Here is a 24,633-nt window from a genome sequence, read left to right as displayed (position 1 = left end):
ATAATGTGAAAGCTGGTGAATGGTGAGTCTGTAAATGCTGATGTGAAAGCAGCCGAAGAATTTTTGGAAACTCTAGATAAGCTGATTGTGAGGAAAATTACTTCACAGGGCAAATCTTCAGTATAGATGAAAGCTTGCTATTCTGAAAACATACTGGAAAGGACTTTCATCCGTAAAGAGGCCAAGTCAATGCCAGCTTTCAAGTCATTAAGGACAGGATAACAGTCTTGCATGGGAGAAATGTTGCAGGTTACAAATGGATGCCCTTCATGATCTGGCCCACTGAGAACCCCAGGGCCTTCAAGCTTATCACTAAGCACACACTGCCAGTGTATTGCAGGAGCAATAAGAAGTCTTGAATGACCCAGCTTTTCTTCCTAGATGCCCTCCTGAATTACTCTGCCAGCACAATGGAGAAGTACTGTTTGGAGAATAACATACCATTCAAGATTGTGCCTGTTGTTGATAATGCTTCACACATCCTCCTTTTATTGGTGATCTTTATCCTGGTATCAAAGTGGTATTTCTGCCTCCAAATACCACCTCTCTGATCCAACCGATGGATCAAGAAGTTATAGCAGCTTTTCAGACCTACTGCCTGAGAAGGACATTTACCCAGACTATTTCTGCAACTGAGGAAGACACTGAAAAGACACTGATACAATTCTGGGAGGATTATGTCTATGACTGCATCAAGAACCTTGCTTAGGGTGATGTCACCAATGCGGGTATGAATGGCATCTGGAAGAAGACACTCAAGAGGTTCATCTGTGACTTCAGAGGATTTGCCAAGGATGAAGAGATTGCAAAAATCAACATGGCTGTGGTTGGAGATGGCAAACAACTTTAACCATGGTGTGGACAAGGGTGACATTGATGAGCTCCTAGAGGTGGTTCCTGAGGAACTGGCTAATGAGGGGTTGTTGGAACTGGAACAGGAACTCATAGCTGAAGAACAGACAAGAGAAAGGGAAACTGCTAGAGAAGAAAAAGACGAAACCCAAGAAAATTCACAGTGAAGGGTTTTAGCAGAATCTTTTGCAGACCTCAACAAGCTCCTTAAAATTTTGAAAACATGGACCGTAACACCAAAAGGTTTTCATTAATAGAGAGGAATGTTCTTGCTGCATTATCTGCATACAAGCAAATCTCTGATGAATGAAAGAAACAAACCAAGCAAACTGTTGTGGACACAATTTTTCAAAGAGTGATACCTCCTCAAGAAGAGCCTCAGGCAGGTCCTTCAGGAGGTATCCAGAAGAAGTCATTGTTGTCATAGGAGATGGCAGCTCCATGCATGTCGTTGCTTCTGAAGACCTTCCAGTGGGACAAGATGTGGAGGTGGAAGACAGTGATCTTGATGACCCTGAGCCTGTGTAGGCTTTGGCTAATGTGTGTGTTTTTGTCTTAGTTTTTAACAAAAAAGTTTAAAAAGCAAAAAAAAATTAAAATTTTAAAAATAGGTAAAAGCTTACAGAATAAGGATATAAGGAAAAAATATTTTTATGCAGCTATACAATATGTTTGTGTTTTAAGCTAAACATTATTACAAAATAGTCAAAAAGTTTTAAAAAATTAAAAGTTTATAAAGTAAAAAAGTTACAGTAAGCTTAGGTAAATTTATTGTTGGAGAAAATAATTAATTTCATGTAACCTAAGGTATAGTGTTTATAAAGTCTACAGTAGTGTATGATAACGCCCTTGGCCTTCACACTCACTCACTACTCACTCAGTGACTCACCCAGAGCAACTCCCAGTCCTACAAACTCCATTTGTGGCAAGTGCCCTATATAGATGTACCATTTTTTATCTTTTTGCCATATTTTTGCTGTACCATTTCTGTGTTTCAATATGTTCAGATACACAGATACCTACCATTGTGTTACCGTTAGCGACATTATTCAGTACTATAACATGCTGTACAGGTGTGTTTAGCCTAGGAGCAATAGGCTATATTATATAGCCAAAATGTATAGTAGGCTGTACCATCTAGGTTTGTGTAAGTACATTCTATGATGTTTGCACAACGAAATTTCTTAACAGTGCATGTCACAGAATGTATCCCCAGAGTTATGCAACATGTGACTGTGTTTATTGTTTAAAGTTTATTTTTTCTCTAGCCAAAGGGTTGGCATACTTTTTCTGTTAGGAACCAGACAGTAAATATTTTAGGGTTTGAGAGCCATACACATTCTCTGTTGCATATTCTTCTTTGTTGTTTTTTCTTTCTTTTAAATTACCCCTTAAAAATATCAAAACCATTCTAAGCTTGGATTTGGCCCAGGGCTGAAGTTGATCAATCTTTGTTTTAGAATATAGGCAGATTCCCAAGGGCAGGAATCACATGTGCTTCATTTATCATTATATACCCAGTACCTATCACACACAGCAATTAGTATATAATAGGTATTTTGTTAGTTTCATAGAATGATTAAATAATATAAGTGTATAGCCTTTTCTTCTTTCTGTTCATTCCAGAGCTCTCATGAGGGATGAGTATATTCTTGCTCACATGTCAATGTGATCTTTGGTTACTTTCTTTTCTTTATAGTGTGATCCCGTCTCACCTACCCCTCCACCAAATATTAATCCAAAGTGTCATTATTTTGCCAGGCAGATATTTGGATCTGCTGAGCATTTTATCTACTTTCTGAGACAGACTCCATTCAGCCAATTTATTATTTTTAAATTTTATTTGTCTATCCTGGATGCTTGCTTTTAAGTAATATTGAAACAAGTTTCTTGGTCAGTTTTTATAGATCTTAGTTAAACCAATTCATACTTCTCATTTCCATTTTTATTTTACAGATGCTCTAGATTCTTTACATGTAAACTTTATGTGAAAAATTTGGGTTATGAGTCATTTTTTTGTCTATATCAGAATTTTCTGATAACACCTTCTTCCATATTAATTTTTTACTGCTAAGTGTAAACTACCAGGTATAGTTTTACAAGTCAAACTTTACACATCAATAGTATGTTTGGCTGACTGGATTCCTTTCCATTTTTACTCAGATTAGTTTAAACATATCTAGTTTTCATGATTGTTTTATTTAGTTTTATCAGTATATTCATTATGAAGTGGCTGGAAGATTTAGCTAATCCAGGGAACAATTGGTAATAGTTCCTTATAGATACCCTAGAATCCCTATTAATTAATATTAATAATTGAAAATAGAATATTTCCTCATAATATATTTTGCTCAGAAAAAAATTCTTTTTTCAATTATTAATATTAATTCCTATACTTATTGACTTCATTTTCTGAGCAAAATATATTAGTAGGGCATATTGGGTAGAAATAGTCTTGGGATTAGAATTGTAGAGTAAAAACATTCTGCTTTAATTCAGGTATCCCATTCTCCTTATTCTGCTGCTGTGAACAAAGAGACCTCAGTTGAGTAACTGTCCAAACTTTTACATTTCCTCTTGCCACATCTGATTTCTGTCCACCACTAACAGTGATCTGCACAAAATACAACTCTTGTGTTATTTCTTCATTTAAAAACATTCGATAAACTTCCCAGAAAGAAAGAAAAGTGAAGTAATAACACATAAAACCTAAGAAATAGTTTCAACTTCATGTCGCAATTTTCTTTTAATATACTTTAAGTTCTGGGGTACATGTGCAGAACATGCAGGTTTGTTACATAGGTATACACATGCCATGGTGGCTTGCTGCACCCATCAACCAGTGATCTACATTAGATATTTCTCCTAATGCTATCCCTACCATGGCCCCCCACCCTCCAACAGGCCTGGGTATGTGATGTTCCCCTCCCTGTGTCCATGTGTTCTCATTGTTCAACTCCCACTTATGAGTGAGAACATGCGGTGTTTGGTTTTCTGTTCTTGTGTTAGTTTGCTGAGAATGATGGTTTCCAGCTCCATCCATGTCCCTGCAAAGGCCATGAACTCACCCTTTTTTATGGCTACATAGTATTCCATGGTATATATACGCCACATTTTCTTTATCCAGTCTATCATTGATGGGCGTTTGTGTTGGTTCCAAGTCTTTGCTATTGTTAACAGTGCCACAATAAACTTACATGTGCACGTGTCTTTATAGTAGAATGATTTATAATCCTTTGGGTATATACCCATTAACAGGATTGCTGGGTCAAATGGTTTTTCTAGTTCTAGATTCTTGAGGAATCGCCACACTGTCTTCCACAATGGTTGAACTAATTTACACTTCCACCAACAGTATAAAAGCATTTCTATTTCTTCACATCCTCTCCAGCATCTGTTGTTTCCTGACTTTTTAATGATCACCATTCTAACTGGCGTGAGATGGTGTCTCATTGTGGCTTTGATTTACATTTCTCTAATGACCACTGATGATGAGCTTTTCTTCATCTGTTTGTTGGCCACATAAATGTCTTCTTTTGAGAAGTGTCTCTTCATATCCTTTGCCCACTTTTTGATGGGGTTGTTTTTCTCTTGTAGATTTGTTTAAGCTCTTTGTAGATTCTGGATATTAACCCTTTGTCAGATGCATAGATTGCAAAAATTTTCTCCCATTCTGTAGGTTGCCGATTCACTCTAATGATAGTTTCTTTTGCTGTACGGAAGCTCTTTAGTTTAATTAGATCCCATTTGTCAATTTTAGCTTTTGTTGCCATTGCTTTTGGCATTTTAGTCGTGAAGTCTTTGCCCATGCCTACGTCCTGAATGGTATTGCCTAGGTTTTCTTCTAGATTTTTTATGGTTTTAGGTCTTACGTTTACATCTTTAATCCATCTTGAGTTAATTTTTGTATAAGGTGTAAGGAAGGCGTCCAGTTTCAGCTTTCTACATATGGCTAGCCAGTTTTCCCAACACCGTTTATTAAATAGGGAATCATTTCCACATTGCTTGTTTTTGTCAGGTTTGTCAAAGATCACATGGTTGTAGATATGTGGCATTGTTTCTGAGGCCTCTGTTCTGTTCCATTGGTCTATATATTTGTTTTGGTACCAGTACCATGCTGTTTTGGTTACTGTAGCCTTGTAGTATAGTTTGAAGTTAGGTAGCATGATGCCTCAAGCTTTGTTCTTTTTGCTTAGGACTGTCTTGGCTATGCAGGCTCTTTTTTGGTTCCATGTGAAATTTAAAGTAGTTTTTTCTAATTCTGTGAGAAAGTCAGTGGTAGCTTGATGGGGATAGCATTGAATCTATAAATTACTTTGGGCAGTGTGGCCATTTTCACAATATTGATTCTTCCTATCCATGAGCATGGAATGTTTTTCCATTTGTTTATGTCCTCTCTTACTTCCTTGAGCAGTGGTTTATAGTTCTCCTTTATGAGGTCCTTCACATCCGTTGTAAGTTGTATTCCTTGGTATTTTATTCTCTTTGTAGCAGTTGTGAATGGGAGTTCACTCATGATTTGGCTCTCTGTTATTGGTGTATAAGAATGCTTGTAATTTTTGCACATTGATGTGTATCCTGAGACTTTGCTAAGTTGCTTATCAGCTTAAGGAGAATTAGGGCTGAGACATTGGGGTTTTCTAAATATACAATCATGTCATCTGGAAACAGAGACGATGTGACTTCCTCTCTTCCTATTTGAATACCCTTTATTTCTTTCTCCTGCCTGATTGCCCTGTCCAGAACTTCCAATACTCTGTTGAATAGGAGTGGTGAGAGAGGGCATCCTTGGCTTGTGCCGGTTTTCAAAGGGAATGCTTCCAGCTTTTGCCCATTCAGTATGATATTGACCATGAGTTTGTCATAGATAGCTCTTCTTATTTTGAGATAGGTTCCCTCAATACCTAGTTTATGGAGAGTTTTTAGCATGAAGGGGTGTTGAATTTTATCAAAGGCCTTTTCTGCATCTATTGAGATAATCATATGGTTTTTGTCATTGGTTCTGTTTATGTGATGGATTACGTTTATTGATTTGCGTATATTGAACCATCCTTGCATCCCAGGGATGAAGCCGACTTGATTATGGTGGATAAGCTTTTTAATGTGCTGCTGGATTCAGTTTGCGAGTATTTTATTGAGGATTTTTCTCATTGATGTTCATCAGCTATATTGGCCTGGAGTTTTCTTTTTTGTTGTGTCTCTGCCAGGTTTTGGTATCAGGATGAAGCTGGCCTCATAAAATGAGTTAGTGAGGAATCCTTTTTTTTATTGTTTGGAATAGTTTCAGAAGGAATGGTACCAACTCCTCTTTATACCCCGGGTAGAATTCAGCTGTGAATCCTTCCGGTCCTGGACCCTTTTTGGTTGGTAGGCTAGTAATTACTGCCTCAATTTCAGAATTTGTTATTGGTCTGTTCAAGGATTCGACTTCTTCCTGGTTTATGCTTGGGAGGGTGTATGTGTCCAGGAATTTATCCATTTTTTCTAGACTTTCTAGTTTATTTGCGTAGAGGTGTTTATAGTATTCTCTGATGGTACTTTGTATTTCTATGTAATCAGTGGCGATATCCCCTTTATCATTTTTTATTGTGTCTATTTGATTCTTCTCTTTTTTGTTCTTTATTAATCTAACTAGCAGTCTTTCTATTTGTTGATCTTTTCAAAAAAACAGCTCCTGGATTCATTTTTTGAAGGGTTTTTTGGGTCTCTCTTTCAGTTCTGCTCTGATCTCAGTTATTTGTTGTCTTCTGCTACCTTTTGAATTTGTTTGCTCTCACTTCTCTTGTTCTTTTAATTGCGATGTTAGGGTGTTGATTTTAGATCTTCCCTGATTTCTTTTGTGGGCACTTAGTGCTATAAATTTCTCTCTAAACACTGTTTTAGTTGTGTCCCAGCGATTCTGGTACGTTGTGTCTTTGTTCTTATTGGTTTCAAAGCACTTATTTATTTCTGCCTTCATTTCATTATATATATACAGTAGTCATTATAGTATTCATTCAGGAGCAGTTTGTTCAGTTTTGCAATTTAAAAAAAAAAGCTCAGAAAGTTTATTCTAGAAATTTCTAACTCGTTGTAGCACATGGAGAAAAAAGCTGAATTTCTCCAAGCTTTTAAAAAACTAGTGTAATACTGATACCAAAATGCGACTAAGTGGGTTGGGCACGGTGGCTCACGCCTGTAATCCCAACAGTTTGGAAGGCCAAGGTGGGCAGATCACCTGAGGTCCGGAGTTCGAGACCAGCCTGACCAACATGGCGAAACCTTGTCTCTACTAAAAATACAAAAAAAATTAGGCATGGTGGCGGGCACCTGTAATCCCAACTACTCAGAAGGCTGAGGCAGGAGAATCACTTGAACCCAGGAAGTGGAGGGTGCGGTGAGCCGAGATCACACCACTGCACTTCAGCTTAGGTGACAAAATGAGACTCCCATCTCAAAATATATATATATAGAGAGAGAGACACACATATATATACACGTGTGTATATATACATATACACATATATGCACATGTATACATGTATATATACACATATGTATGTATACATATACTGTGTGAATCCATTCAGTCCTGGACTCTTTTTGTTGGTAGGCTTTTTAGGTTTGTATATACACCCACACACCCACACACACACATACATATGTATACAAAAATATATATACATATATTTTTGCATCTGTAGTCACAAGCAAAATTAAACTAGTTATTTCTATGTGAACTTATGTACATATATACATGTATGTACGTACACATGTATGTATACATATATGCATCATGCATATATACATACATGTGTGTATGCATAAGTGTATATGTACATGCATGCATGTATATATGCATACATGTATAAATATGCATGCATGCACATACATGCACATAAACATGCATGCATGCATGTATATGTGCATATATAAATATATATAATTTATGTTTCATATACATTGACATATACATATATGCATATATGCAAATATATATGCATATATGCACATATGCGTATATATACATGTGTATATGTACATGTACACGTGTATATATGTATGTGTATATATGCATGTACACATATGTGTATATATGTATGTGTATATATACATGTACACATATGTGTATATATGTGTATATATACGTATATATGTTTATAAAAAATAAGTATAGTTTAATTTTGATTGTGACTATAGATGCAAAAATCCTGCAATTGCAAAGTAAGCAGAAACTAGCAGTCCTTTTTTATAAGTGCCTATATTAGTATGTTCTCACACTGCTGATAAACACTTGAGACTGAGTAATTTATAAAGAAAAAGAGGTTTAATGGACTTATAGTTCCACGTGTCTGGGGAGGGCTCCCAGTCATGGCAGAAGGTGAAAGGCACATCTTACAATACAGCCGACAAGACAGAATAAGAGCCAAGCAAAAGGGGAAACCCCTTATAAAACCATCAGATCTCTCGAGACTGACTACCATGAGAACAGTATGTGGGAACTGCCCTCATGATTCACCTATCTCCTACCAGGTCCCTCTCACAACACTTGGAATTATGGGAGCTACAATTCAAGATGAGATTTGGGTGGGGACACAGCCAAACCATATAGTATCTCTAAAAATATTCACCCATTTTTCAGTTTTTACATCAATTTAAATATTAGCAAATTAATAGAATTCTTTCTGTTTTAATAGGTCACTGTAGTAAAACATGGTCTTCAAAAGATGTCAGAAAACATTTGATTAAATTTCATTTCTATTATTGGTTTAAAAGACACTTTATAATATTGCATATGTTCTTACTATTTTGAAATACATGTATATGTATTACAGGCATACCTTGGAGATATTGCATGTTGGGTTCAGACCACTGCAATAAAGTAAATATTGCAATAAAGCAAGTCACACAAATTGCTTGGTTTTCCACTGCATATAAAAGTTATGTTTACATTATATGGTAGTGTATTAAATGTGCAATAGCATTATGGCTAAAGAAAGAATGTACTACATATCTTAATTTTAAAAATTTACTGCTAAAAAATGCTAAGGATTATCTGAGCCTTCAGTGAGTTGTGATCTTTTTGCTGATGTAGAGTCTTGCCTCGATGTTGATGGCTGCTAACTGGTCAGGGTGGTGATTGTTGAACGTTGGGGCAGCTTTGGCAAGATCTTAAAATCAGACAATAATGAAGTTTGCTACACTTATTGATTCTTTGTTTCATGAAGGATTCCTCTGTAGCATGCAATGCTGTTTAATAGCATTTACCCACAGTATGATTTCTTTCAAAATTGGAGTCAGTGCTCTCAAGCTTTGCTATTGTTTTATTAATCAAGTTTATGTAATATTCTAAATCCTTTGTTGTTGTTTTAACCAAGGCTCACAACATCTTCACCAGGAGTCAATTTCCTCTCAAGAAACTGGTTTCTTCTCAAACATAAGAAGCAACACCTCATCTCTTTACGTTTTATTGGGATATTGTAGTAATTCCGCCACATCCTTCAGATTTCGCTTCTGATTCTGGTTCTCTTGCTATTCCTGCCATATCTGCAATTACTTCCACCACTGAAGTCTTGAAACCCCACAAAGTTATCCATGAGAGTTACAATCAACTTATTTCAAATTCCTATTAGTGTTTACATTTTGACCTCCTCCCATGAATCATGAGTGTCTTTACTGGCGTCTAAAATGGTGAATCCTTTCCAGGAAATTGTCAGTTTACTTTGCCCAGAGTCATCAGAGGAATCCCTCTGTGGCAGCTATAGCCTTACAAAATTTATTTCTTAAGTAGTAAGACTTGACAGTTGCAATTATTTCTTGATGTACAGACTGCGGAACAGATGTTGTGTTAGCAGGCATGAAAACAACACTAATGTCCTTGTACATTTCCATCAGAGTTCTTGGGTGATCAGGTGCATTGTCAATGAGTAGTAATATTTGGAAAGGAATCTTTTTTTCTGAGCAGAAGATCTCAACGGTAGGCTTAAAATATCCAGTAAACCATGCTATAAACAGATGTGCTGTCATCCAGTCTTTGTTATTCCATTTATAGTGCACAGGGTAAATTTAGCATAATTCTTAAAGGTTCTAGCATTTTTGGAATGGTAAATGAGCATTCAACTTAAACTTAGCAGCTGCATTGGATCCTTTCAAAGAGAGTCAGCCTGTCCTTTGAAGATTTGAAGCCAGGCATTGACTCCTCTCTAGCTGTGAAAGTCCTAGATGGCATCTTCTTTCCATGTAAGGATGTTTAGTCTATTTTGAAAATCTGTTGTTGTAGTGTAGCCAGCTTCGTCAATGATCATAGCTAGATATTCTGGATAACTTGCTGCAGCTTTAATGTCAGCACTTGCGGCTTCACCGTGCACTTTTACGTTGTGAAGACAGCTTCTTTCCTTAAACCTCATGACCCAATCTCTACTAGCTTCCAGTTTTCTTCTGCAGCTTCCTTGCTTCTCAGCCTTCATAGAATTGTAGACATTAGAGCTTTGCTCTGGATTAGACTTTGGCTTAAGGGAATGTTATAGTTGGTTTGATCTCTCCAGACCACTCAAACGTTCTCCATATCAGCAATAAGCCTTTTTTGCTTTCTTATCTTTTGTTTGTTCACTGGAGTAGCACTTTTAATTTTCTTCAAGAATGTTTCCTTTGCATTCACAACTTGGCCATTTGGTACATGAGGCCTAACTTTTTGGCCCATTCCGGTGATATGGTTTGGATTTGTGTCCCTGCCCAAATCTCATGTTGAATTGTAATCCCCAATGTTGGAGGAGGGGCTTGGTGGGGCATGATTAGATCATGGGGGTGGATTTTCCCCTTGCTGTTCTCGTGATAGGGAGTCATGAGGACTCACCATTATAGATACAATAGTAATAAAATGTTTGAAATATTGAGAGAATTACCAAAATGTGATCCAGAGCAGGAAGTGAGCACATGCTGTTGGAAAAATGGTACCAATAGATTTGTTTGACACAAGGTTGTCAAAAACCTTCAATTTGTAGATATCATAGTGCCTTCAAAGAGCAATAAAACAAAGCACAGTAAAACAAGATATGCCTATATATTTTTAGGGAGTATCATATAAAATGGTCACCCACAGCATGTATTCCTGTTAGTGTCAGGTTCAAGTCAAGGGTTTTTCTTGTCGACACTATGTAACATTATTATGGAAGTGTTGGTGACAGTTATTAAACAAAAAAATGAAATAGTGGAATTATTGAGGGCCATAGAGGGCTAAATGCACAGCTCCTCAGCTTGGCCATAAAAACCTTTTTAGCCTTATCTTTCATTGTACCACCACCACCATCAGCTGGGACTAGGTGTCATGGTAAGTTATACAGTTAAGTATGATTTTTATACAGTTAAGTATGATTATAGTCTTTACATAATATAAGGAATTTACAAATTGAGTTGAAACAAGAGCACAGAACAAAATGAAAACTGACATTAGTGTAATAGATGATACTTTGCTGGCACTAGATTGCTATGGGTCTCATTGTATATTTAATCTGTTTTTGTATTTTTACTTCAATAACATTCCACTGGTTTTTGTATTTTTAAAATTAACTCAGACCTTCAGGAGATGTGCCTTTACTCTTTGGTGCTTCATTTGATACAAACACAATTGTAAACCCATTTGAAACATTTAGAAATCAGTAAGTCAATACAAATTTACTTTACCACATGAATTATCAGAACCTTAGTGTGGTTGCAGTGACTCAGGCCTGTAATCCCAGCACTTTGGGTGGTTGAGGCAGGCAGATCAAGAGGTCTGGAGTTTAAGACCAACACGGTGAAACCCCGTCTCTACTAAAAATACAAAAATTAGCTGGGCCTGGTGGCGCATGCTTGTAATACCAGCTACTCTGGAGACTAAGGCAGGAGAATTGCTTGAACTGGGACCCGGGAGGCAGAGATTGCAGTGGGCTGAGATCACGCCACTGCACTCCAGCCTGGGCTACAGAGGGAGACTCTGTCTCAAAACAAAAACACAAACAAAAAAACTGTAGTGTGCTAATGTTAATGCACATTGTGTTTTGGCAGGATATGAATATAGAATATGCGTGATTTCTGGTGTTTGCTATAATTCATTAATGAATATTCTAAGGCAAATCCATCATATACTTTCAATTGTGATAAAATATGTATTTTTTCTAAATCTCATGTGTCCTTGCATTCATTTTTCCCACTTTCTGGTTTTTCCCCTTTGTAATGGTCTCTCTCTCTCCCTCTCTCTCTCTCTCTCTCTCTTTAAGGTACCTACTGTCAACAACGGGAAGTGGAGGCCATTACTGAAGGTGTAGAGGAAGATGAAGGATTTTGCTGTTGTGAACCTGGCCATATTCCTCACATGCTTTCATTTAATGCTGCATTTAGCCAGCGATGGCTAGCTTGGGAAGTGATAGTCACAAAGTATATTCTAGAGGGGTATAGCATCACTGATAATAGTGCTGCTTCTATGCTTCAAGTTTTTGATCTTCGGAAAGTACTCACAACTTACTATGTCAAGGTAAGAGTATGTGTCTACTTAGATCTTCAGATAATCAAGAGTTTCTTCTTGGGAATAACATATATATATATGTAAGTATATATATGTATATACTTTTTTTTAACTTATGCTTTGCTTCTGAGTACTTATTTAAATTCTCTAGCATCCAGAAAAGTCCATAAAAATAGACCTACTAATGACTTACTTTCTCTTTGTTTACTGAAATTCATTCCATTCATTCATTAATAATAGCTAGACATTTGTAGCTTGTGTTTTAGGCATTGTGCTAAGGAATATGTACACACAAATATGCATACACACATGATTGTCTTACTTAATTCTGTAAATAAGTGTTTCCCTATTTTACAAATAAACAACTTAAGGATCAGAAGTTAACTTGGCCAAGGTCCTCTAACAAGTAGAGTTTGGGGCTTAAAACCCAGGCTTGTCTGACTCTTGCGCCCTTGCTCTTGACCACTGCTTTGCACAGCTTTCATTCAACAAACTGAATAAAAGTATTGCAAAATTCAAGAGGTCCCCAAGACCACCCTCGCTTCTGACATCAACTGTAATTTTGGGGTCCCCAAGACCACTCATAGGTTCAGTAAGTTGCTAAGAGTTGTGCAGATGCCTGTTTCTCCCAGCAGTGAAGCATGGCAGTACTCACGGGGTGTTGGCCACCAAGGAAGCTTGCTTGAGCGTGGTGTCCTGTCATGTAGGCATGGTTGACCATCCACATGGCCAACATAAGTCTCCAGGACGTCCAGAGGTCGTGCTGATACTGTGTGGCTCTAGGTCCTCAGCTGAACAAAGACTGTTTAACAGGAAGGGCATGCCAAGGCTTAGAGGTTACCCCCTACAACCCAAGGGTAAAGGCCAAATCCCTCATTGGGCAAGGTTAATCCTTTTCTGCACAAGAGATTCTATTTTTGCTAAAGAGTTTATAGAAATACAGTATGGTTGCGACTTAGGGGCTTACAGGTAAAACCAGTATTTTTAAGGAGGAAACGTGTGCTAAGCTTTAATAACCAACATCTGAATTTTTCACACCTTTTTTTCTTTTCTTTTTCTTTTTTTTTTTTTGAGACAGGGTTTCATTCTGTTGTCCAGGCTGGAGTACAGTGGCATAATTGTAGCTCACTGCAGCCTTGACCTCCAGGGCTCGAGCAATACACTCACCTTAACCTCCTGGGTAACTGGGACTACAGGTGCATGCCACCACACCCAGCTAATTTTTTATTTTTTTTGTAGAGATGAGGTTTCGCTATGTTGCCCAGGCTCTCAAACTCTGGGCTCAAGCAGTTCTCCCACCTTGGCCTCCCAAAGTGCTGGGGTTATAGGCATGAGCCACCATCCCCAGCCTGAAATTTTCATATCTTATGTTGTTACCTCTCCTCACCACCTTATTTGCTGATTGGGATGAACATTGAGCCTTCCATTTAATGTTTGGCTAAACCTAACCTCAGGAAGCTAGAGATTGATTTCACAATATTTTTTACTTGTGTGTGCGTGTGGCATTTTTTTCTCTAGTTATAAATATATATCTCTATAACTTGGCCTAGGACCACCAGATGGCCTTAATAACTCTCTATGATAAATTATTCAAAATAAGTGCACTACAGTAAAGTTTTTTTTACCTCTTTTGAAATATCCTAAGTTCAAAAGCTCTAAAATCAATAGATTAGGGCCAGGTGCGGTGGCTCATACCTGTAATCCCAGCACTTTGGGAGGCTGAGGCAGATGGACCACTTGAGGTCAGGAGTTCAAGACCAGCCTGGCCAATGAGGTGAAAACCCATCTCTACTAAAAATATAAAAATTAGCTGGGTGTGGTGGTAGGTGCCTGTAATCCCAGCTACTTGGGAGGCTGAGGCATGAGAATTGCTTGAACTCAGGAGGTAGAGGTTGCAGTGAGCCGAGATTACGCCACTGCACTCCAGCATGGGCGACAGAGTAAGACTTTGTCTCTAAATAAATAAATAAATAAATAAGTAAAATAAAATAAAATAAAATAAAATAAATAAACAGAATTGTTTTGAAGTTGCTTTGTTGAATTTGTGGTTGTGATTTTAAAGTATTAGATATTTTTTCATCCAGTAAGGCCTGAGGTATATTATAGTATTCTTAAAATACATATGTAGAATATTGAGGGAGAATTTATATCGTTATAAATAATTGTAATGGGGGAATTTATATCATTATAAATAATTGGAATTTATTTCATTGATGAATCTGAGTTAATTGAAATAGTAATTTAATCTGAATTCTTTTTTTTTTTTTTTGTCTTGTTCATGTTAGGGTATCATTTATTATGTTACGACCTCTTCTAAGCTAGAGGAGTGGCTAGCTAATGAGACAATGCAGGAAGGACTTCGTCTGTGTGCCGATCGCAATTATGTTGATGTGGACCCAACCTTTAATCCAAACATTGATGAAGACTATGACCACCGACTGGCAGGCATATCTAGGGAGAGTTTCTGTGTGATTTACCTCAACTGGATAGAGTACTGCTCTTCCCGAAGAGCAAAGGTAGAGTTTATTTCATTTACAACTCTTTGAATCCAAGTTTCTCCAAAGATGCAAAGAATGTCCCTGTTCTTATGAGGTCAGTTTTTCCAGACCTTCCTCTTTCTGATCTTCTGGTTAAGATAACCTAACTGGTTCATTATGGTTAGGCCAAACCAACTCTGCCGAAACAGGTTAAAGGAAGTGACCTCCCGCTTTCTTTCATTTGCAGTGTCCCAGTCTCATTGTCCAGGTAGCACCTCCTCTACCCTGGGCATGCATAAGCATGCACATACATTCACATTCCACGCATTACACTTCAAAATCTAGTCCTTAAGAAATTCTACCTCTCTCTGCCACACTTAAGGATAATTAGATGTGTTTGTCCCAAATACAAAGTCTAGACCAGTGCTGGCTAATAGGCTTTCTGCAGTGTTGGAAATGTGCTGTCACTGCCACATGTGGCTGTGAAACACATGAAATGTGGCTAGTACAACTAAAAAGCTGAATTGTAAATTTTATTGAATTTTAACTGATTTAAATTTAGGAGCCTGTGTAGCTAGTGACTACCACATTGGACAGTGTGGATCTAGACCATTGATTTCAAATGTGAGTAAAAAAGGCATAGGAACTTGTAAAAGTTCAGATTCCTGGGCCCCACCTATAAGATTCTGATCTAGGTCTAGGCTGGGAATCACTAGGGCTGATTTAAATTCTGGTGGTTCCCAATCCACACATTAGGATAACATGTTTTATCCTAAAAGTAAGATGAGTTAGGGACTTCAGCAACTATGGCTTCCTTCTAGGTCTCATGATTTTTGTGGTAGTATCACACCCCTGGTCAGACTCCATGTAACATAATCGCAATGCCAAGGCCTGTGATTACAAAGCTAATTCCTGCCACTACTACTGCTTTTTAAGCAAAAGACTTGTGTAGTTGAACCACCAGCATCCTATGTACAGATTTACCCACTATCATGTAGCGTAGTGAGCTGTCTTGACAACTGGTGCCTTCATCATGGTCTAGGAGGTACATACTGACCATCTTCAGATTTAGCACTTGGTTTAGTCCTTCCTTTGCCACCACTTAGAGTAAGACAGCCATCATATCAGCCTCTTTTTACTCCATCAGTAAGAACAGGAGCATCTTGTACTTCCTCTCTGAGTGGTGGCTTTGAGCTTTTGTACTGGATGTGCAGTTTATATGGAGCAGAGTAGTATATCTTAAAAGAAGGGATAGTGAGTTGGATAAAAGAACCTCACAGAAGGCTCAGAAGACCAGTAGACAGTGGCTGGAAATAGAGGACCTCAAAGCTAAACTTCTTTCTTCCAAACATATAACAAGTAGTTTTATTTTTTCGTAAATAAAATATATTTAAAATGTTTTGCATACTGTTCTCAAATCCTTGGACTGACTTTTGTTGGGAGAAGTAATGGGAACAGTCATATTATCCTATAGCTCTTCTTTGGCTCAGATGATATTGGTTATTTTGTTGTGATTTAGTCATGATGTTTTTTGCTAGGGGTTCACAGTGTACCCACTCAGGAACAGGGTTCCATCCTACCTTAAGGACCTTTAGAGATTATTGCTGAGGTCATGAACATGGCTCAAGGAAGTCCTGATTGGTAATAAATCATATATTCAAAAGGTTTACCTCTAAACTTGGGTATCCCCAGTCTCTTCAGGTAGCTTATTTCACTAATCCTGGTCTGTTTTATTTTCTATTCTTACAGTCTCTTTAGAAGAAGATTATCAGTTGTATTTTTCCAGCTATATGGTCTCCCGTTTGCCCTAGTTTTTCTTTTAAGTTGAACAAGATTATCTTCATCTCCTTAAGATCTTGGATGCTATTCTCTGAATCAGCATTCCCAGAATAACCTCTTCCTGGGGACGTTAATCAGGCCAGACTTGCTGACTCAAGCTGTAGTGCCCTCATCTGAATGTTTAAAAACTGCCTCAGACCCTTCTTCTGTAGTTCCCTTTCAAGATAGTATAAGATTGATCCTGAACTAACTGCATTAAAATTACCTTCAATGCCAAAATGAAAGGATTCATCTCAGTTTCTTTCTCCTACTTTTCAAACGATAAGTATTTCTTTCACTTTATTGTTAGTATTAGCAAGAATTTTTGGTGAGAATTTCTAATGCAATTTCGGGAGTAGGGCACATGCCTTCTCCAACAGTAACAAAATAGTGCTACCAGGCTTGAACTAGTTTTTTTCTTTCAGCAAATTAAAGATGTTGCTATACTGTCTTCTGGCTTGCATTGTTTCTGATGAGAAGTCCGCTGTCATTCTTTTCTTTGTTCCTCTGAAAAAATGGTAGGTACAATATAATATCTTTTTTCACTGGCTGCTTTTAAGATTTTCTCTTTATTACTGGTTTTAAGCAATTTAAATACAATGTGCCTTAGTGTAGTTTTCTCATGTTTCTTTTTTTATTATTATTATACTTTAAGTTCTGGGATACATGTGCAGAACGTGCAGGTTTGTTACATGGGTATACACAAGCCATGTGGCTTGCTGCATCCATCAACCTGTCATCTACATTAGGTATTTTTCCTAAGCTATCCCTCCCTTAGCCCCCCCATACCCCAACAGGCCCTGGTGTGTGATGTTCCCCTCCCTGTGTCTATGTGTTCTCATTGTTCACCTCCCACTTATGAGTGAAAACATGCAGTTTGGTTTTCTGTCCCTGTGTTAGTTTGCTGAGAATGATGGTTTCCAGCTTCATCCATGTCCCTACAAAGGACATGAATTCGTCCTTTATTATGGTGGCATAGTATTCCATGTTGTATATGTACCACATTTTCTTTATCCAGTCTATCATTGCTGGGCATTTGGGTTGGTTCCAAGTCTTTGCTATTGTGAACAGTGCTGCAGTAAACATGCACGTGCACGTATCTTTATAGTAGAATGATTTATAATCCTTTGGGTATATACCCAAAATGGGATTGCTGGGTCAAATGGTATTTCTGGTTCTAGATCCTTGAGGAATCGCCACACTATCTTCCACAATGGTTGAACTAATTTACACTCCCACCAACAGTGTTAAAGTGTTCCTATTTCTTCACATCCTCTCCAGCATCTGTTGTTTCCTGACTTCTTAGTAATCACCATTCTAACTGGCATGAGATGGTATCTCATTGTGGTTTTGATTTGCAGTTCTCTAATGACCATTGATGATGAGCTTTTTTTCATATGTCTGTTGGCCACATAAATGTCTTCTTTTGAGAAGTGTCTGTTCATATCCTTCACCCACTTTTGGATGGGGTTGGTTTTTTTCTTGTAAATTTAAGTTCCTTGTAGTTTTGGATATTAGCCCTTTGTCAGATAGATAGATTGCAAAAATTTTCTCCCATTCTGTAGGTTGCCTGTTCACTGTGAGGATAGTTTCTTTTGCTGTACAGAAGCTCTTTAGCTTAATTAGATCCCATTTGTCAGTTTTGGCTTTTGTTGCCATTGCTTTTGGTGTTTTAGTCGTGAGGTCTTTGCCCATGCCTACGTCCTGAATGGTATTGCCTAGTTGTTGTTCTAGGATTTTTATGGTTTTAGGTCTTATGTTTAAGTCTTTAATCCATCTTGAGTTAATTTTTGTATAAGGTGTAAGGAAGGGGTCCAGTTTCAGCTTTCTACATATGGCTAGCCAGTTTTCCCAATACCATTTATTAAATAGGGAATCATTTCCCCATTGCTTGTTTTTGTCAGGTTTGTCAAAGATCAGATGGTTGTAAATGAGTGGCATTATTTCTGAGGCCTCTGTTCTGTTCCATTGGTCTATATATTTGTTTTGGTACCAGTACCATGTTGTTTTGGTTACTGTAGCCTTGTAGTATAGTTTGAAGTCAGATAGCGTGATGCCCCCAGCTTTGTTCTTTTTGCTTAGGACTATCTTGGCTATGTGGTTTCTTTTTTGGTTCCATATGAAATTTAAAGTAGTTTTTTCCAATTCTGTGAAGAAAGTCAGTGGTAGCTTGATGGGGATAGCATTGAATCTATAAATTACTTTGGGCAGTATGGCCATTTTCACAATATTGATTCTTCCTATCCATGAGCATAGAATATTTTTCCATTTGTTTGTGTCCTGTCTTACTTCCTTGAGCAGTGGTTTGTAGTTCTCCTTGAAGAGGTCCTTCACATCCCTTGTAAGCTGTATTCCTAGGTTTTTTATTCTCTTTGTAGCAATTGTGAATGGGAGTTCACTCATGATTTGGCTCTCTGTTTGTCTGTTATTGATGTACAGGAATGTTTGTGATTTTTCACATTGATTTTGTATCTTGAGACTTTCCTGAAGTTGCTTATCAGCTTAAGGAGATTTTGGGCTGAGGCAGCGGGGTTTTCTAAATATACAATCATGTCATCTGCAAACAGAGAAAATTTGACTTCCTCTCTTCGTATTTAAATACCCTCTATTTCTTTTCTTGGCTGATTGCCCTGTCCAGAACTTCCAGTACTCTGTTGAATAGGAGTGGTGAGAAAGGGCATCCTTGTCTTGTGCCGGTTTTCAAAGGGAATGCTTTCAGCTTTTGCCCATTCAGTATGATATTGACCATGGGTTTGTCATAGATAGCTCTTCTTATTTTGAGATAGGTTCCATCAATACCTAGTTTATGGAGAGTTTTTAGCATGAAGGGGTGTTGAATTTTATCAAAGGCCTTTTCTGCATCTATTGAGATAATCATGTGGTTTTTGTCATTGGTTCTGTTTATGTGATGGATTACGTTTATTGATTTGCATATGTTGAACCATCCTTGCATCCTAGGGATGAAGCTAACTTGATTATGGTGGATAAGCTTATTGATGTGCTGCTGGATTCTGTCAGCCAGTATCTTATTGAGGATTTTCTCATTGATGTTCATCAGATATATTGGCCTGAAATTTTCTTTTTTTATTGTATGTCTGCCAGGTTTTGGTATCAGGATGATGCTGTTCTCATAAAATGATTAGGGAGGAGTCCCTCTTTTCTGCTGTTTGGAATAGTTTCAGAAGGAATGGTACCAGCTTTTCTTTGTACCTCTGGTAGAATTCAGCTCTCAGTCCATCTGGTCCTGGCCTTTTCTTGGTTGATAGGCTATTAATTACTGCCTCAATTTCAGTACTTGTTATTGGTCTATTCAGAGATTCAACTTCTTCCAGGTTAATTTATCCATTTCTTCTAGACTTTCTAGTTTATTTGCGTAGAGGTGTTTATAGTATTATCTGATGGTACTTTGTATTTCTGTGGGATCAGTGGTGATATCCCCTTTATCATTTTTATTGTGTCTGTTTGATTCTTCTCTCTTTTCTTTATTAATCTGACTAGCAGTCTATCTATTTGTTGATCTTTTCAAAAAAAACAGCTCTGGATTCATTTTTTGAAGGGTTTTTTGTGTCTCTGATTCCTTCAGTTCTGCTCTGATCTTAGTTATTTGTTGTCTTCTGCTACCTTTTGAATTTGTTTGCTCTTGCTTCTCTAGTTCTTTTAATTGTGATGTTAGGGTGTTGGTTTTAGATCTTTCCCAGTTTTTTCTATGGGCATTTATGCTATAAATTTCTCTCTAAACACTGTTTTACCTGTGTCCCAGAGAGTCTGGTACACTGTGTCTTTGTTCTCGTTGGTTTCAAAGCACTTATTTATTTCTACCTTAATTTCGTGATTTACCCAGTAGTCATTCAGGGGCAGGTTTTTCAGTTTCCATGTAGTTGTGTGGTTTTGAGTGATTTTCTTAATCCTGAGTTCTAATTTGATTGCACTATGGTCCGAGAGACCGTTTGTTATGATTTCTGTTCTTTTACATTTGCTGAGGAGTGCTTTACTTCCAACTATGTGGTCAATTTTGGAAGAAGTGCGATGTGGTGCTGAGAAGAATGTATATGCTGTTGATTTGGGGTGGAGAGTTCTGTAGATGTCTATTAGGTCTGCTTGGTCCAGAACTGAGTTCAAGTCCTGAGTATCCTTGTTAATTTTCTATCTTGTTGATCTAATATTGACAGTGGGGTTTTAAAGTCTCCCACTGTTATTGTGTGGGAGTCTAAGTCTCTTTGTAGGTCTTTAAGCACTTGTTTTATGAATTGCGTGCTCCTGTACTGGGTGCATATATATATATAGGATAGTTAGCTCTCCTTGTTGCATTGATACCTTTACCATTATGAAATGCTTTTCTTTGTCTTTTTTGATCTTTTTGGGTTTAAAGCCTGTTTTATCAGAGACTAGGATTGCAACCCCTGCTTTTTTTTTTTTTTTTTTTTTTTTTTTTTTTTTTTTGCTTCCCATTTGCTTGGTAAATATTCCTCCATCCCTTTATTTTGAGCCTGTGTGTGTCTTTGCACATGAGATGGGTCTCCTGAATACAGCACACCGATGAATCTTGACTCTTTATCCAGTTGGCCAGTGTGTGTCTTTTAATTGGGGCATGTGGCCCATTTACATTTAAGGTTAATATTGTTATGTGTGAATTTGATCCTATCATTATGATGCTAGCTGGTTATTTTGTCCGTTAATTGATGCAGTTTCTTCATGGTGTCGATGGTCTTTACAATTTGGTATGTTTTTGCAGTGGCTGGTACTGGTTTTTCCTTTCCATAGGTAGTGCTTCCTTCAGTAGCTCTTGTAAGGCAGGCCTGGTGGTGACAAAAATCTCTCAGCATTTGCTTGTCTGTAAAGGATTTTATTACTCCTTAGCTTATGAAGCTTAGTTTGGCTGGATATGCAATTCTGGGTTGAAAATTCTTTTCTTTAAGAATGTTGAATATTGGCCCCCACTTTCTTCTGGCTTGTGGGATTTCTGCAGAGAGATCCGCTGTTAGTCTGGTGGACTTCCCTTTGTGGGTAATCTGACCTTTCTCTCTGGTTGCCCTTAACATTTTTTCCTTCATTTCAACGTTGGTGAATCTGACGATTATGTGTCTTGGGGTTGCTCTTCTCGAGGAGTATCTTTTCGGTGTTCTCTGTATTTCCTGAATTTGAATGTTGGCCTGTCTTGCTAGACTGGGAAAGTTCTTCTAGATAATAAACCTGAAGAATGTTTCCAAGTTGGTTCCATTCTCCTTATCACTTTCAGATACACCTATGAAATGTAGGTGTGGTCTTTTCACATAGTCCCATATTTCTTGGAGACTTTGTTCATTCCTTTTCATTGTTTTTTCTCTCATCTTGTCTTCATGCTTTATTTCATTAAGTTGATCTTCAATCTCTGATATCCTTTCTTCGGCTTGATCGATTCAGCTATTGATACTTTTGTATGCTTCACGAAGTTCTTGTGCTGTTTTTCAGCTCCATCAGGTCATTTATGTTCATCTCTAAACTGGTTATTCTAGTTAGCAATTCCTCTAACCTTTTTTCAAGGTTCTTAGCTTCCTTGCATTGTGTTAGAACATGCTCCTTTAGCTTGGAGGACTTTGTTATTACCCACGTTCTGAAGCCTACTTCTGTCAGTTTGTCAAACTCATTCTCCATCCAGTTTTGTTCCCTTGCTGGTGAGGAGTTGTGTTCCTTTGGAGGAGAAGAGGCCTTCTGGGTTTTGGAATTTTCAGCCTTTTTGCACTGGTTTTTCCTCATCTTCGTGGATTTATCTACCTTTGGTCTTTGATGCTGGTGACCTTCGGATGGGGTTTCTGTGTGGACATCCTTTCAGTTGATGTTGATGCTATTCCTTTCTGTCTGTTAGTTTTCCATCTAACAGGCCCTTCTGCTGCAGGTCTGCTGGAGTTTGCTGGAGGTCCACTTGAGACCTTGTTTGCCTGGGTATCACCAGTGGAGGCTGCAGAACAGCAAAGATTGCTACCTGTTCCTTCCTCTGGAAGCTTCGTCCCAGAGGGGCACCTGCCAGGTGCCAGCCAGAGCTCTCCCGTATGAGGTGTCTGTTGACCCCAGCCAGGAGGTATCTCCCAATCAGGATGCACAGGGATCAGGGACCCACTTGAGGAGACAGTCTGCCACTTAGCAGAGCTCGAATGCTGTGCTGGGAGATCCGCTGCTCTCTTCAGGGCCGGCAGGCAGAATGTTTAAGTCTGCTGAAGCTGCGCCCACAGCCACCCCTTCCCCCAGGTGCAGGTGCTCTGTCCCAGGGAGATGGGAGTTTTATCTATAAACCCTTGACTGGGTCTGCTGCCTTTCAGAGATGCCCTGTCCAGAGAGAAGGAGTCTAGAAGGGCAGTCTGGCTACAGTGGGCTTTGCTAAGCTGTGGTTGGCTCTGCCCAGTTCCAACTTCCTGGCGGCTTTGCTTACACTGTGAGGGGAAAACTGCCTACTGAAGCCTCAGTAATGGCAGATGCCCCTCCCTCCACCAAACTTGAGCATCCCAGGTCAACTTCAGACTGCAGTGCTGGCAGTGAGAATTTCAAGCCAGTAGATCTCAGCTTGCTGGGCTTTGTAGGGGTGGGATCCACTGAGCTAGACCACTTAGCTCCCTGACTTCAGCCTCCTTTCCAGGGGAGTGAATAGTTCTGTCTCGCTGGCGTTCCAGGTGCCACTGGGGTATGAAAAAAAACTCCTGCAGTTAGCTTGGTGTCTGCCCAAATGGCCGCCCAGTTTTGTGCTTGAAACCCAGGGCCCTGGTGGCATAGGCACGTAAAGGAATCTCTTGGTCTTTGGCTTGTGAAGACCATGGGGAAAGCATAGTATCTGGGCTGGAATGCACCATTCCTCACGGCACGGTCCGTCATGGCTTCCCTTGGCTAGGGGAACGAGTTCCCAACCTCTTGTGCTTCCCAGGTGAGGCAGCTCCCCACCCTGCTTCTGCTTGTCCTCAGTGGGCTGTACCCACTGTCTAACCAGTCCCAATGAGATGAGCCAGGTACCTCAGTTGGAAATGCAAAAATCACTTCCTTTCTGCCTTGATCTTCCTGGGAGCTGCAGACTGGAGCTGTTCCTGTTTGGCCATCTCGCCAGCCACCTCTTTGGCCATCTTGCCAGCCACCTGTTTGTGGTTATTGAAGTTCATTGAGATTCTTGAATCTGTGGGTACATAATTTTTTTCGGATTTGGAGACTTTTCATGATTTTTTTAAAAATCTAGTAAATGCTTTATTAATAAAAACACAAACTATAAAGGACTAAGAAATATAAATATCTGTGTCATAAGCAAACATTCAGGATCAACAGAATGATCAAAGGAGATGGCAACAAATTGGATTCCTATGGTGGAGAGGGCATCTTCACTGGTGAGGGGGGACCCCAGCTGTAACAGCTTTTCCAGTTCTCTCTCCCATCCAGAACCACGAGAGGCACGCCATTCAAGGGGAGGTGTGCATTCCGGTGCTTCTCAGGCAGGTCAAAATTCTCAAAATCTATAGGATTAAAAGGGGAGCATTTTTCTACTTCTGGATAGGTGTCATCAAGGCAGGAATAGAGGTGGTTTTAGCTTTAACAGTCTTCTCAGTCACAAGGCCCAGACCCCAGCTTCAGCCCATCCTTAGGAGCCACACGGGTGCCTGGTTCTCTATTTTCCTTATCAACAAGGATCAGAGTAGTTATTCTGGATTACTCCAATACTCTGCCTCCACTATTATTAAAAATAGTTTTTTCTGTTTTCTTCTCCCCCTTTTGCAGGAACTCCAATTATGTTTATATTAGGCTGCTTGATTGTCGTACAGCTCCCTGATGCCCCATTTATTTTCAGTCTTTTTTCTCTCTGTATTTCATTTTGCATAGTTTCTATTGCTAACTTTTTGAGATCATTTATCTTTTCTTCTGAATTAATATACCAATAATCCCATTCAGTATATTTTTTATCTTAGACATTGCTTCATTTTGTATCTCTAGAATTTTGATTTGGGTCCTTTCTACAAATCTTCTATGTCTCATTCAACATGCTCAGTCATTCCTCTGCCT

General features: G+C 38.6%; 1 protein-coding gene across 9 annotated transcripts in view; it reads left to right on the top strand.

Moving 5' to 3' along the window:
- Positions 1-24,633, top strand: part of PCNX1 (pecanex 1) — a 211,224-nt gene that overhangs the window by 158,231 nt on the left and 28,360 nt on the right. For all 9 annotated transcript variants that reach the window (XM_050797302.1, XM_050797310.1, XM_050797309.1 and 6 more), the window contains 2 exons: positions 12,087-12,340; positions 14,617-14,847. In XM_050797302.1, the coding sequence (XP_050653259.1) occupies positions 12,087-12,340; positions 14,617-14,847 (485 nt within the window). The remainder of the gene's footprint in view (positions 1-12,086; positions 12,341-14,616; positions 14,848-24,633) is intronic.

The sequence above is a fragment of the Macaca thibetana genome, chromosome 7, assembly GCF_024542745.1.
Source record: "Macaca thibetana thibetana isolate TM-01 chromosome 7, ASM2454274v1, whole genome shotgun sequence".
Taxonomy (NCBI): domain Eukaryota; kingdom Metazoa; phylum Chordata; class Mammalia; order Primates; family Cercopithecidae; genus Macaca; species Macaca thibetana.
Note: the sequence above shows the minus strand (reverse complement) of the source record. Positions and strands in the feature narration are given on the sequence as shown.